General features: G+C 39.4%; 1 protein-coding gene across 3 annotated transcripts in view; it reads left to right on the top strand.

The window, feature by feature from the left end:
• The window catches only part of GALNT1 (polypeptide N-acetylgalactosaminyltransferase 1), a 124,463-nt gene that overhangs the window by 52,783 nt on the left and 58,492 nt on the right, over positions 1-13,188 (top strand). For all 3 annotated transcript variants that reach the window (XM_088019747.1, XM_028098278.2, XM_028098277.2), the window contains exon 3: positions 3,625-3,869. In XM_088019747.1, the coding sequence (XP_087875873.1) occupies positions 3,731-3,869 (139 nt within the window). In that variant the 5' untranslated portion in view covers positions 3,625-3,730. The remainder of the gene's footprint in view (positions 1-3,624; positions 3,870-13,188) is intronic.

Below are 13,188 nucleotides of genomic sequence, written 5' to 3'. Positions count from 1 at the left end.
TGAATGAATATGATTGATTATGGTTCTGATTGAGAAATAGAGTAAACAGACTATATAACAAATAAAATAATTTAGCCTCTCCTTACTATGTTAGAGGATGATTATCGTATTTTTAAGTCTTTTAGTTTTTTTGGCAGAAATTCCAGCTACAGATTAAATGAATAGATCTATAGAAATGTCCCGTCTCTCCTACCTCTGTTGTGTCATACGACGCATTGTTAGTGATCCTAGGAGCCAAGGGTACCGTGTTCTTGTGAAAGGGGAGATAAGCACTGTAATGTACCCAGAAGTCTAAAGCTTTAGGTCCAAGGGAATGAAGCTTCCATTTTCTTCTAAAGGTACTGACTGTTGAGCTGTCTTCTTAGGCCTGAAATTTCCGGAGAGCCTTGGTTAAAAGTATGAGGGGTAGGAGAAAATAATTATTTAGCCCTAGAAAATGCTGATTAGTCTTGGGAGGAACTTGACAGTATGATATGTAGGGTAGGATCAAAAGTTTACTGATAGAATTGATCACTATACTTTCACATAAATTCTGATTTTATAACTTTTAAAATAAGGCAGTCAAATGCATTTCAAATGGAAGGTTTTAATCTATTGCTAGGACAAAAACTCTTGAGCTTTAAGTGACTTCCAAGATAAATTCTGGTATGTTTTGTTTGAGGAAATGTATACCATTTGTCTCCTTCTAAAATCGACATTGTTTCTTTGAAGTATTCCCCCATATTTATCTATTTTTAAGGGGATTGAGATTGAATTCACAGAAACTCGCCCTTTTAGCTGTAGTTTTGTAAGTTTGGACAAACGGACATAGTCGTCTGACCACCACCACAACAAGATACGGAATGTTTTCATGATCACAAGTTCCTTCACTCTCCTTTCTGGGCAGTTCTCTCCTTCCTCCACAACCCCTGGTAACCACTCATTGGTTTCTGTCCCTATAGTTTTGCCTTTGCCAGATTGCCCTATAAATGGAATCCTGCAGTGTACGATATACAGCATTTTTGTGTCTACTTTCACTTAGCATAATGCTTTTCATATTCATCCATATTATTGCATATATATCAAGAGTTCTTTTTTGTTGCTGGATTAGTATTTCACTGTTTAGTGTACTACAGTTTGTTTATCCATTCACGAGGTGATGGACATTTGGATTATTTCCAGATTTTAATGGTTATGATTAAGCTGCTATAAAGATTTGTTTACAGATCTTTGTGTAGACATATGTTTTCCGTTCTCATAAGTAAATAGCTAAGAATGGAATTGCAGATTCTTGTAGAAAGAAACTGCCAAACTTGTTTTCCAGAGGGACTGTACCATTTTGCATTTCCACTGGCAACATATTACAGTTCCAGTTGCCGCAAATCCTGGCTAGCACTTGGTATTTTTCTTTTTCCCTTTAGCCATATAGATTGGCACATAGTGGTGTTTCATTGTGGTCTCAAATAGCAGTTCCCTAAAAGCTAACGATATTGAACATCTTTTCATGTGCTCATTTGCCATCTGTATCACTTTTTTGGTGACAAGACCATTCAAACTTTTTGCCTCTTTTATTGAATTGGGTTTTTTAAAATTGTATTTTGAGAGTTCTTTATATATTCTGGATACAAGTCATTTATCAGATAAGTAATTTGTAAGTATTTTTTCCCTACCTGTGACTTGTTTTTTTATTTTCTTAACTGTCTTTTGAAGAAGATTATAATTGTGAAGTCCATTTAATCAGTCTTACGATTTGTGCTTTTTGTTTTGTTTTGTTTTGTTCTATCTAAGGAAACTTTGCCTAACCCAAGGTCTGGAAGACTTTTTGCTTCTCTTTTATCTTCCTTTCTGCCTACACCTCCTGCTTCCTCCATATTTCTTCTTCCAAACACATACATACCCACTGAACTTCATCTTCAATTTTTGAATCTAATTGTGCTGCTTGGAAAAATTAAATAGGAATGAATACAAAGTAATGGAGATTTGCATTGAACTAATCTGGGCCGTAAGCATTAAAAAAAAAAAATCAGGTTTTTGAGAACATAAAGTTACTTTTGGATTTCAGATACTGTACTAGCAGTCAGATTGTTTCCTTTGCCAGGGACCAAAAGAGGTAGCTTTTCATGGAAAGTAGCTCAAAATATAAATTTATATCTATCTAGCTTTTCTGGAGAGAACTGCTTCATGAGGCTGTGCACTGTAATGTTTTTGGTCCTCCCCTCATCGTGGTTACCAGAGTCATCAGTAGTTGCTCACTGCACGTGACACGATATCAAATACTGAGTAAGTACAATTTTGAGGCAAGAATACAGCAGTAACAGACATCCCTGTTCACTGTGCAGTCAGGAAGTGTTGGTTTGATGAAAGGAGGAATATAGGCAAGAGAGCAAAAGTCCCAGAACAGAGCACAAATAATACTTTATAAGTATCACTTAGGATTTTTTTGGGGTGCTTTTCAGGTTGCTGTCTAGCAACCTTGTGAAGCAGGCAAGAAGTATTATATCTTTTTCATAGATAAACTCTCTGGCCTGGCCTGAACTGTTCGGGTAAATACCTCTGCTGCCAACCATGGAACGTTAAGGTGCCCTTTGAGAAGCTGCTGTTGTTGCCCATCAACCCAGTCCCTCAGAGCATCTGCTCATTTGGTTTTCATTGTGAAGCACATGTGCAAAGTGTGTTTCCTCAATCCACTTCATCTAAGTGCACTTGGCTTGTCTCCCTCCTGGTCAGCAGTGACACAGGCCTTTGAGCTTCCGTGTCTGCTGTTCATCAGAATGACTCCCGACCTCTCTGAGGTCCCTCAGTCGGCTCCAGAGCTTCCCAAGATGAGCTCCTTCTGTAGCAGAAATGTTACTAGTCAGACTGTCCCAAGTGACTTGCCAAATTTGGTGACAGTTTCTCCAATCATTTTCTCATGATAATTGAACAGATTGAGGGGCACGAGCGGGGGAACAGAAACTAAAGATCAGGGAAGTCTGTAAAATTACTGTCAGAGCCAGGATTAGGTCTCAGATCTTATGATCCTCTTTTCTTCTCCATTATACTTTCCCTGAGTGTTTCTGAATGGCTGGTGACCATTTGGTGTTTTTAGAATGGGATTCAGTGGAGAGAGATAAGAATTAGCCCAATAAACTGCTGTGGTACAAAACTAGGAGAACTCCTATTGCTCCCTGGGACCTGGGAACTGAATGTGAGTGGTCGAAATGGGACTGAGAATCTCTGGTTTCTTAAACTCCTGTGGCAGTTAATGGCTTAGCATTTTTAATATAGCAGTTGAATAGAAGGGAGTTAAACCCTGTATGTTTGATGGGTATGATATAGTAGCTCACTATTGTTTTAATTTGTATTTTCCCAATTATACTTAATTGAGTGCTTTTCCATATTTATTGGCTATTCAGGTTTCCTTTCTGCAAAGTGCTTGTTTATATCCTTTACCCATTTTTCTTTTGGATTATTGTATGTTTATTTGTGGGAGTTATTTGTATACGTTCTTGATACTATTAATTTTTATGTATTTTACAAGTATTTTTTAAGTCTGATTTTTAAACTTAATAGTAAAATTTCATATGCATGTTAAATTAATCTTTCAGTTCATTTTTAAGGTTTTGATATTTTTAAGTTAATCTTTTTTTCTTTTTATCTCTATAGGTTATGAACGTGATTTCTGATGAAACTGGATTGGAATAATTTTCATGATCTTTGTATATTTATATATATATATATATTTTAAAATTTTGCATTTGACTTAAGTGCCATGAGAAAATTTGCATATTGCAAGGTGGTCCTAGCCACCTCCTTGATTTGGGTACTCTTGGATATGTTCCTGCTGCTTTACTTCAGTGAATGCAACAAATGTGATGAAAAAAAGGAGCGAGGACTTCCTGCTGGGGATGGTGAGTGATATTTTATAATAATACGTCTGTTTTAATAAGTATATTACTGGTTTGTTCACTAATTTGGATACTATAAAATTTTAATTTTTTTAGATTAATAGTAATCCCTGGATTCCTAGAAGACGATGATCATATTACCAACAGTTTTCCATTGGGTTCTTCCAACAGATAAAATATTAAAGTATCATGTATTAGAATTACTAAATTCATTATTTGTGTTCAGTGTTACACGTGGTTAATTTTCTGCAAGTTGTGTTACCAAGTAATGTGGGAAAACTAATAGCACTATTATTAAACTAATAATGACTAATAGTTGGAACCAACAAAATTGTATGGCATTAGTGTAATGCCAGAAATGCTGAGTGTTAAAATTACAATATCTGGTATCAAAAGATGTTTGTTCCTTGCCTTCCCATCTCAGTTTTGAGGGAAATCCTTTTAGATGGTTGTGATCTGGAAAGTTCTTTTTGTTAATGCTGTAGATAGCTCCAGTTAGCCCTTTTAGGGAGGGCTTTTGTAAAGATGAGGCCGTATAATAGAGGCTGCAGTGAGATTGCAGTATTTGGTATGGAAAAGAAAGGAAACACAAATATGAAGGCCTGGGTTGGAAGAACTAACATATTTGGCAGTGGACACCTGGAAAATTCAGTTTTGAACCCCTTGTGTTCAAACCAACAAATGTTGCTTTTTATTTTTTAATTATTTTTATTTTTATTTTTTTAAAGATTTATTCATTTGAGAGAGAGTGCATGTGCGTGGGCTGGGGGCGGCGGCACAGGGAGAGGGAGAGGAGAAGCAGACTCCCCGCTGGGTGCGGAGTCTGTTTCGAAGCTGGATCTCATGACCCTGACATCAGGACCTGAGCCAAAATCAAGAGTTGGATGCTTAACCAATTGAGCCACCCAGGCACCCCTGCTTTTTATTTTTTTAAACATAATGAAAATGACTTTGCATTATGAGTCAATAATTCAGCTCTTCTGAGCTCTGAACTCTGTATGATTAGTTATAGAAAATCTGGCTGTATAGTGATTCTACTATTTTTAGGAATTAGATGTGAATGACTACTGTTTTAATGTAAGCTTTGAGTATGTGATCATATTTACATTTTTTGTGTTTTTATAGTGAGAGCACCTGGTCCCCTAAAGTTTATAATCTAAAAATATTTGTATTGGTTAACTGTGCCTACTTACTGCAGTTTTTATAGATGAGATTGTTTAACCAGTCCTGTTTATTTCTTCTTGGGAAATTTGCCTAAAATTAGGCTTATTGGCTAACACTGGGCTCTAGTAATACCTAGGCTAAATGCTGACTTTTTAATTTTCACTTTCCCCTTAAGTTTTCTTTTTTTTTTTTTAAAGATTTTATTTATTTATTTGACAGACACAGCAAGAGAGGGAACACAAGCAGGGGGAGTGGGAGAGGGAGAAACAGGCTTCCCGCTGAGCAGGGAGCCCGATGCAGGGCTCGATCCCAGGGACCCTGGGATCATGACCTGAGCCAAAGGCAGATGCTTAACGACTGAGCCACCCAGGCACCCCTCCCCTTAAGTTTTAATAAAATATACTTTAATTCAAAGTCAGCCTATTAATTTGCTGACTTTCCTGCTTTACTCTATGGCTCTGCTATTTAGTAACTTTGTTGGGTGACAGAATGGGCCTCCTTAACTTTTGTTAGAACTATAACTCTGTCTACATTTTACTCAAAGGGCGGGTATTACCGTCCACCAGTAACTCGGATACTCTTTTCCCAAATAGAACAATAACTCTCCCCTCCACTTTAATTCATTGCCATTTATAGTGGGAGCTCATGGTGTTCTATTTTAAATGCAAAGACACGAAAGTAAGAAAGAATAGGACTTTTAGTGTGTGAAAATCCACTTGGTGAATGTTTTTTTTTCTTTTTTTAAGATTTAATTATTTCGGGGTGCCTGGGTGGCTCAGTTGTTAAGCGTCTGCCTTACCAGGGTCCTGGGATCGAGCCCCGCATCGGGCTCTCTGCTCAGCAGGAAACCTGCTTCTCCCTCTCCCACTCCCCCTGCTTGTGTTCCCTCTCTCGCTTTGTATTGGTTAACTGTGCCTACTTACTGCAGTTTTTATAGATGAGATTCTATCTCATCTATAAAAACTGCAGTAAGTAGGCACAGTCTCTCTCTCTGTCAAATAAAGAAATAAAATATATTAAAAAAATTTATTTATTTAAGAGAGAGAGAATGTGAGCAGCAGGAGGGTTAGAGGGAGAGAGAGGGAGAGAAGCAGACTCCCTGCTGAGTGCAGAGCCTGACCTGGAAAAGACAGTGTATGTTCATTTCACTCTTAGTGGAGGCTGTTGCTAATCTGGACCTCTGTTCATTTTGGTTTTTAAGGAATATATTTTGTCTTCTATTTAAGGTATAGTCTGTACTTACATTCAGGAATTTAATGGATATTTGTTTATTTGCATTTTCCTTTCTACGGATCCTAGGCAGTTTTTCAAGAAAAAGATTTACTTATTTATTTGAGAGAGTGGGAGCGGGGAGAGGGGCAGAAGGAGAGGGAGAAAAGCAGACTCCCCACTGAGCGCAGAACCTGACATGGGACTCGATCCCACAACCCCAGGATCACGACTCGAGCCGAAGTCAAGAGGCGGACACTCAACCGACTGAGCCACCCATGTGCCCCATTGGTGAATGTTTTTTAAAACTCTGGTATGTGCTAGGCAGTGTATTAAGAGCTAGTGATACACAGCTCAACAACAAAAAAAAAAATAAGAGAAAATTCCTCCCTTCAGGGAACTCACAGTCCAACAGGAGAGAAAGAATAATAGTAAAATACTGATAGAATAAATAGCGTTGTAGAGATGTGCCTAAGAGTAGAACGGAAGGAACACGTGTCTGAAAGGGTGCAGTAAGGAAATAATGCTCATATTGAGCAATGTCAGGGTGAGCAGGTTTTTGTTAGGTTTGATGAATAAGGAAGGGAAAGAAGCATGTGCAAGATAAGTAAGTGAGAGAACAGAGTTGATGGATAGAGAACGTGAGGAAGGAGCACAGATGAAGCTTGGGAGGTTGGCAAAGGCCACATCACAGAAGGCCTTTTATGGCATGCTGAGGGTTTTGGCATGCCATTGAAGGATTTTAAACAAGTGAGTAACCTGATGGGATCCAGACTTTGAGAAGAAAGCTTTTGGTGGTCATGTGGCTGACATTAGTGGAAGGGACTAGCTGCAAGACTGTTGTGACAGTTTAGAGAAGTTCTTGGGGACTACACTAAAGTGATACTGAAATAAAAAGGAAAACAATATATATGAGAAGTATGTAAGTGGCGGAATTTCTATAACGTGGGGAGCCACTGAATGTAGGTAGTAATAAAGGGGGAGTTTAAGATCCCTCTCAGGTTTCCCTGTTTGGTGAGTTGACAGGAGGTAGGCCCCCAGAGGTAGAGCAGCTTTGATGGAAGGTAGCAGGAAGAGCTGGGTTGGGAGTATTTGACTTGGAAGTGCTTGTAGGGATGTTCAAGGTGCAGAATGTAGGTGGTGGTGTAAGCCTTGTCTGTGCAGAAGACTGCGCCAGGAGCATGTGTAGACTTAGAAGAGACAGACCCAGTGTTGGAGAGCATCATGGAGGTCAGTAAAGGAAGAGAGGCTTCTCAGGAAGTGAGAGGTGGAAGGAGACACCAGAGGGAGGGCGGTCATGAAAACCCAGGAGTGTTGTTTGTCAGAGATTTTACCTGAGATGAAGATAAGGTGTTTCTTTATGTTTGGTAATGGGTTTTTTTTTTTTTTTTGACCCTGGCAGATGCTGTTTCAGTGCCAGTGGATTTGATGTACCCATGAAGGAGTAGAGACACAGCGTAGCTTATTCTTTTAGGAAGATTCAACACAGAGAAAAGGGGGTGTTGCATGGCGCGCCTGGCTGGTTCAGTCAGTGGAGCATGCAACTCTTGATCTCGCAGTTGTGAGTTTGAGCCCCACATTGGTTAAAGAGATTCCTTAAAAATAAAATCTTAACAAAAAGAAAAAACAAAGAAGAAAAGGTGTAGTGCAGTAGTTAAAGGAATGGAGGCAAAGTCATATGTATGCGTGTTTTTTATGTACTGCGAGGGGAAGGTTTAAAATACAAGGGACAAATGTAATACCTGAAGGAGCACATTCTTAGCAGATGAGACAGTATGGTATCAGAGCCATAAGAAGAGGATTGTATTTGAAGAAATTGCCAAGGTTAATACAGTTCTGAAAGCCACTGTGGCATGAGCATCAAAGACAAGAAGTGGCTTTTATACAAAGTATGAAAGTACTAACTAAAGTAGAAATGGTCTGGGAGTAACAGCATGGAGCTGTGAGCCCTCATCAGGACCTCCTCCTGAGAAAGAATGACCAGTTCTCCCAAAAGAGGCTTGTGAGGCTAGCGGGCTCTGGGGGAGGGCAGATTTGAGTTAAGTCCAGTGAAAGGGCCTGTGTGTTGTGGAGAAAGACGATGAAGAAGCTTTACAATGGCCAGGGCGGGGTTCTGGGTGTTTGGTGGGACAACTGAGAAGGAGAGAAGCACAAGGGGGACGGACTGAGCAGTACGCCCGAAGGTGAGGAGACAGTATGAAGGGGGATGGAGTGGGAGTTTGGCAGTTCCAGATGGGGCTTTAAGGCCTCCCTTTGCAACTTTGTTCCTTGTAGCTTAAGGAGTTAAAGGGAAAGAGGGGGAAGATGATTTGAGGAAGGGGGACAGTTGATGCCAAGAAAGAATGGCTTGAAAAATCTCCCTGTGAAGTTTCAGTGCAGTAGGAGCTGGAAGATCGTGGGTGGTGCCGGTGCCCTGAAGTCAGCAGGTTCTCAGCATAAGGCTGGGAAGGGCTTGCAGCGGTCCCTGAGGAATTGGCACTGAAGTGGCTGGGAGAGGACACAGCTGAGGGCACCGAGGACAAGGAGAAGCAGGTGTACTCAGTCATCCAAAGAGTGGAGGTCTCTTGATAGTACCATGAAGTCTCCAGGATCTTCGGTCTTTATGGCATTTGAAAAACCAAAAAAGCAAAAGGCAAAAAACAATGAACAGATAGGACACTCCAGAATTACCATTTCAGTATTATAAAGATCTTTTTTTAAAAAATATTTTATTTATTTATTTGACAGAGAGAGACACAGCGAGAGAGGGAACACAAGCAGGGGGAGTGGGAGAGGGAGAAGCAGGCCTCCCATGGAGCAGGGAGCCCGATGTGGGTCTCTATCCCAGGACCCTGAGATCATGACCTGAGCCCCCCAAGGCAGACGCCTAATGACTGAACCACCCAGGTGCCCATAAAGATCTCATTTCTGAACATTGTTTGCACTGCTTTACAGTGCCCATTTACTGAAATTTATCAAATTCTCATCTTTATGTTGTGAATAAAGGGGTCCTATTTTTAAGTGGAATGGCCGATGATCTTTATCATAATGTTGAATCTATTAAAAGATTATCATTGATAGTCTATTTTCTAGGATTTACTTGTTACTTGCCCTACTTCAGGTAACAGTGGGCCAGTCTTTGTGATTACAGAGGGGTTGGTTTTAGTTTGTTTTGTTTTCCTGAGCAGTTCTGTCTCATAGTTTTATACTTGGCATTTTATACTCCAGGTGAGAATAGCAAAATTCTTCTTGCTAGAGAATTAGAGAGGCTCCCCTTGAAAAACTGGGGTTAGTGTGGGTTGTGTCCTGGGAATATTTTTTTGTCCTTCTGCCTTCCAAATTAGCTCATTCGTTCAATTTATGGATTTGGATGTTGTATAGAATATTCAGTATTTTGGGCGCCTGGGTGGCTCAGTTGGTTAAGCCACTGCCTTCGGCTCAGGTCATGATCCTGGAGTCCCGGGATCGAGTCCCGCATCGGGCTCCCTGCTCGGCAGGGAGTCTGCTTCTCCCTCTGACCTTCTCCCCTCTCATGTGCTCTCTCTCTCTCTCATTCTTTCTCTCAAATAAATAAAATCTTTTAATAAAAAAAAAAGAATATTCAGTATTTTTACAGATGCAGTTTCAAGTAGGAATTGATCTTTTGTGCCAACACTATACTTAATTTTCAGATCATTAAGATGTTGATGATTCAGGTTTTCATGTGTGTGTGCTAGAATTATTTCAACTATCAAACATCAGGAAGCCTTTTGGTGATTAAAAACTTAAAAATATTAGTAAAGGCTTTCAGAAACTTAAAATTTTTTTTGCACATATAGAGTTTTATATACTGAACACATTACAAATAAACATAAAATTGGAATGAGGTTTGAAACAGACAAGGATTTGAGGTAGCAGAGAGTTATCAGTGAATTTTGCTATATAATTTCATCTTTTTTTTTTTTTTTTGAGAGAGGGAGAGAGAGCACATGTGCACATGAGTGGGGAGTGGGAGGGGCAGAGGGAGAGAGAGAATCTTAAGCAGGCTCCACGCTCAGCGCGGAGCCTGATTCCAAGCTCGATCTCATAACCCTGAGATCATGATGTAAGTTGAAATCGGAGTCGGACGCTTAATCCACTGAGCCACCCAGGCACCCCTATAATCTTGATGTTAAAAAATCAGGTAATTTGTTGTATTTTGTCATCATCTTACATATTTTTGTTTATAGAATACTTAATATTTTATATCTACTAAGAAAGCAGAAACATTCCAGTTATTGTAAGCCACATCCTATTTTCCGAGATTGTTAAAATGTGGAAAAAATATTTTGGGATAGGTAAAATATAATGCCTAAAAACAGTAAAGGTGATAATTGTGTAATAAGATAAAATCATTTGGGAGAAGTGATATAGCCTTTTATTAGTATTTTTCCCCCAAAGGGTATTATAACTTTATACTTCTTTATTCTACTTACATGAGAAAAACACAAATTAAAAATTTCTAAGATTTATTAAAGTACGTTCAAAGGTATATCATGTGGTTTGTGTATATTGATATGATTTGGTGGCATTTCGAGTGAATCTGTAGTTTTCTTGGTAATTGAGTTTTTAAAATATGATACTTTATTGTCTTATAAATGGCATTTACCTGAAATATAAAAACCATTTGTTCTCACATAATACTTTGGATTAACATTTTGGTCTCTCCCTTGTCAAAGTTGATTTGATTGTTAGAAATGAACTGCATGTAAAATTTTATGCCAAGAAAAATTTTCTTTCAGTTCAGGAAATGATATCCAAAGCCCATTTTGGTTGTTCTCAAACAAAAATTTCACTGAACTCACTTTTAATTTACATAAAAGACTGGTAAGTAGAATGCATGGGAAGTTAATGGTTAACCATTAGATTAATCTGCAGGCACATTAGTAGTGAAAATCTATTCATTATCCACATCAGTTTTATCCTGAGTTCTTTGCCAAAGAAACCTAATTGACTAGTCCATTTAATTCTTTAGGATATTATAATCTCTCAGTTAGAGTATTGTGGTGGATTCTGTAAGTCATGTAATAGTCATATAATTCTTGGTAATTTCCACTGTAGCTTGGAAATCTCGTGTACCAGTAGGTTAAATGATATAATGTGGGCATTATACTAGATATTCAGATTATTATTAAGTACCAAGTGGTCAAACCAGTAAAATGTGGCAACATCAGGATTGTATATGTTGTACAGTTTTGTCTGCTTCTTTAAGATCTTTTTTTTTTTAAGATTTTATTTATTTATTTATCTGACAGAGAGAGAGAGAGAGACCCAGCGAGAGAGAGGGAATACAAGCAGGGGGAGTGAGAGAGGGAGAAGTAGGTGGAGCAGGGAGCCCGATGCGGAGGATGCGGGGGATGCGGGGCTCGTTCCCAGGATCCTGGGATCATGACCTGAGCCGAAGGCAGATAAGCTTAATGACTGAGCCACCCAGGTGCCCCATGTTTCTTTAAGATCTTAAAGCCAGAGTTTTACTTCATAATGATGGGGCAAGATTTTAACATTCTGGCCATATAGTCTCTCATTCTGTAAGCAATCAAGTTTATACTTACTAATCCTCACAGTAATAATTTCTGGAGTCCTCCTTCATGCTCCCCCAACCCCCATGGAAAATGTCAAACATAAACCAAAGTAGAGAAAATAAAACTCCCATATACCCACCATCTGGCTTCAGCAGTTGTCAATTCAAGACTAGTCTTGTGGCATGGATACATGGGTACATGGATACCTCTTTTTCTCTGTCCTCCCTTTTAATCTTTTTGTTGTTGTTGATGAAGAAATTGGTTGTTTCTTTTTCCCAGTTTCCCGCGGTCAGTATTTGCATCCCTTTAACACTTTTTGTCATGTCCTTCAGTGCCCTATATTTTCTGTGAATTGGTAGGTAGGTCTGGAGGCTTGATCAAGTTCAGGATCTTCCCCCTGCCCCTACCACCTCACCCCAGCAAAAATATGTTATAGATGGTGTTCTGTATAACTTAATATTAATTTAAAAACTAAACAGCATGAAAAGTTTTATTTTCCCATTTTAACTTTTCTTTAAAGCATCGTCTTATACTAAAATAGGGCTCAGGTAACTGAAAGATATTTATAATCAGGGCCACTAGATATCTCCTACCTGCTCTTTGTGTTAACTCTGCCATGCATACAGGATAATTGCCACCTCCAGAACTCTGCTGCTTTCTGCTGACCCCTGAACATCCCAGTTCCCAAATCTGTTGGTTGCTCTTTTTTTTTTTTTTTTCAGAGACAGGTAAGTAGAATTGATTCTAAGAGTTTTATAATTTATGATTTTTAAACATTTAAAATTGTATATGGGGGTTATACATCTGTACTTGTATTATAGGTTTTATTACGCTTGTCACTGATGTTTTTTGAAATCTGTCAACCCTAATATTTAAAGAGCTTTGGGGCGCCTTGGTGCCTCAGTTACTTAAGTGCCAGACTCTTGATTTTGGCTCAGGTCATGATCACAAGATTATGAGATTGAGCCCCGCATCAGGCTCCGTGCTGAGTGTGGAGCTTGCTTAAGATTCTCTCTCTCTGGGGCGCCTGGGTGGCTCAGTCGGTTAAGCATCCGATTCTTGATTTCGACTCAGGTCATAATCTCAGGGTCATGGGATCGAGCCCCACCTCGAGTCCGGGCTGGGTGTCAAGCCTACTTAGGATTCTCTCTCCCTTTACCCCCCCCATCCACCACGCATTTGCACACACGCACGCTCTCTCAAAAACACATGATAAGGGGCGCCTGGATGACTCAGTCGTTAAGCGTCTGCCTTCGGCTCAGGTCATGATCCCGGGGTCCTGAGATCGAGCTTGGCATCGGGCTCCCTGCTCCGTGGGAAGCCTCCTTCTCCCTCTCCCAATCCCCCTGCTTGTGTTCCTGCTCTCGTTGTGTGTCTCTCTGTCAAATAAATAAATAAATAAATAAAATCTTAAAAAAAAAAAGATTAAA

This window comes from Eumetopias jubatus, unplaced genomic scaffold, assembly GCF_037043125.1.
Source record: "Eumetopias jubatus isolate StellerSeaLion01/CBP00866 unplaced genomic scaffold, mEumJub1_p1.0 scaffold_16, whole genome shotgun sequence".
Taxonomy (NCBI): Eukaryota; Metazoa; Chordata; class Mammalia; order Carnivora; family Otariidae; genus Eumetopias; species Eumetopias jubatus.
This window is presented reverse-complemented; position numbering and strand designations above follow the sequence as displayed.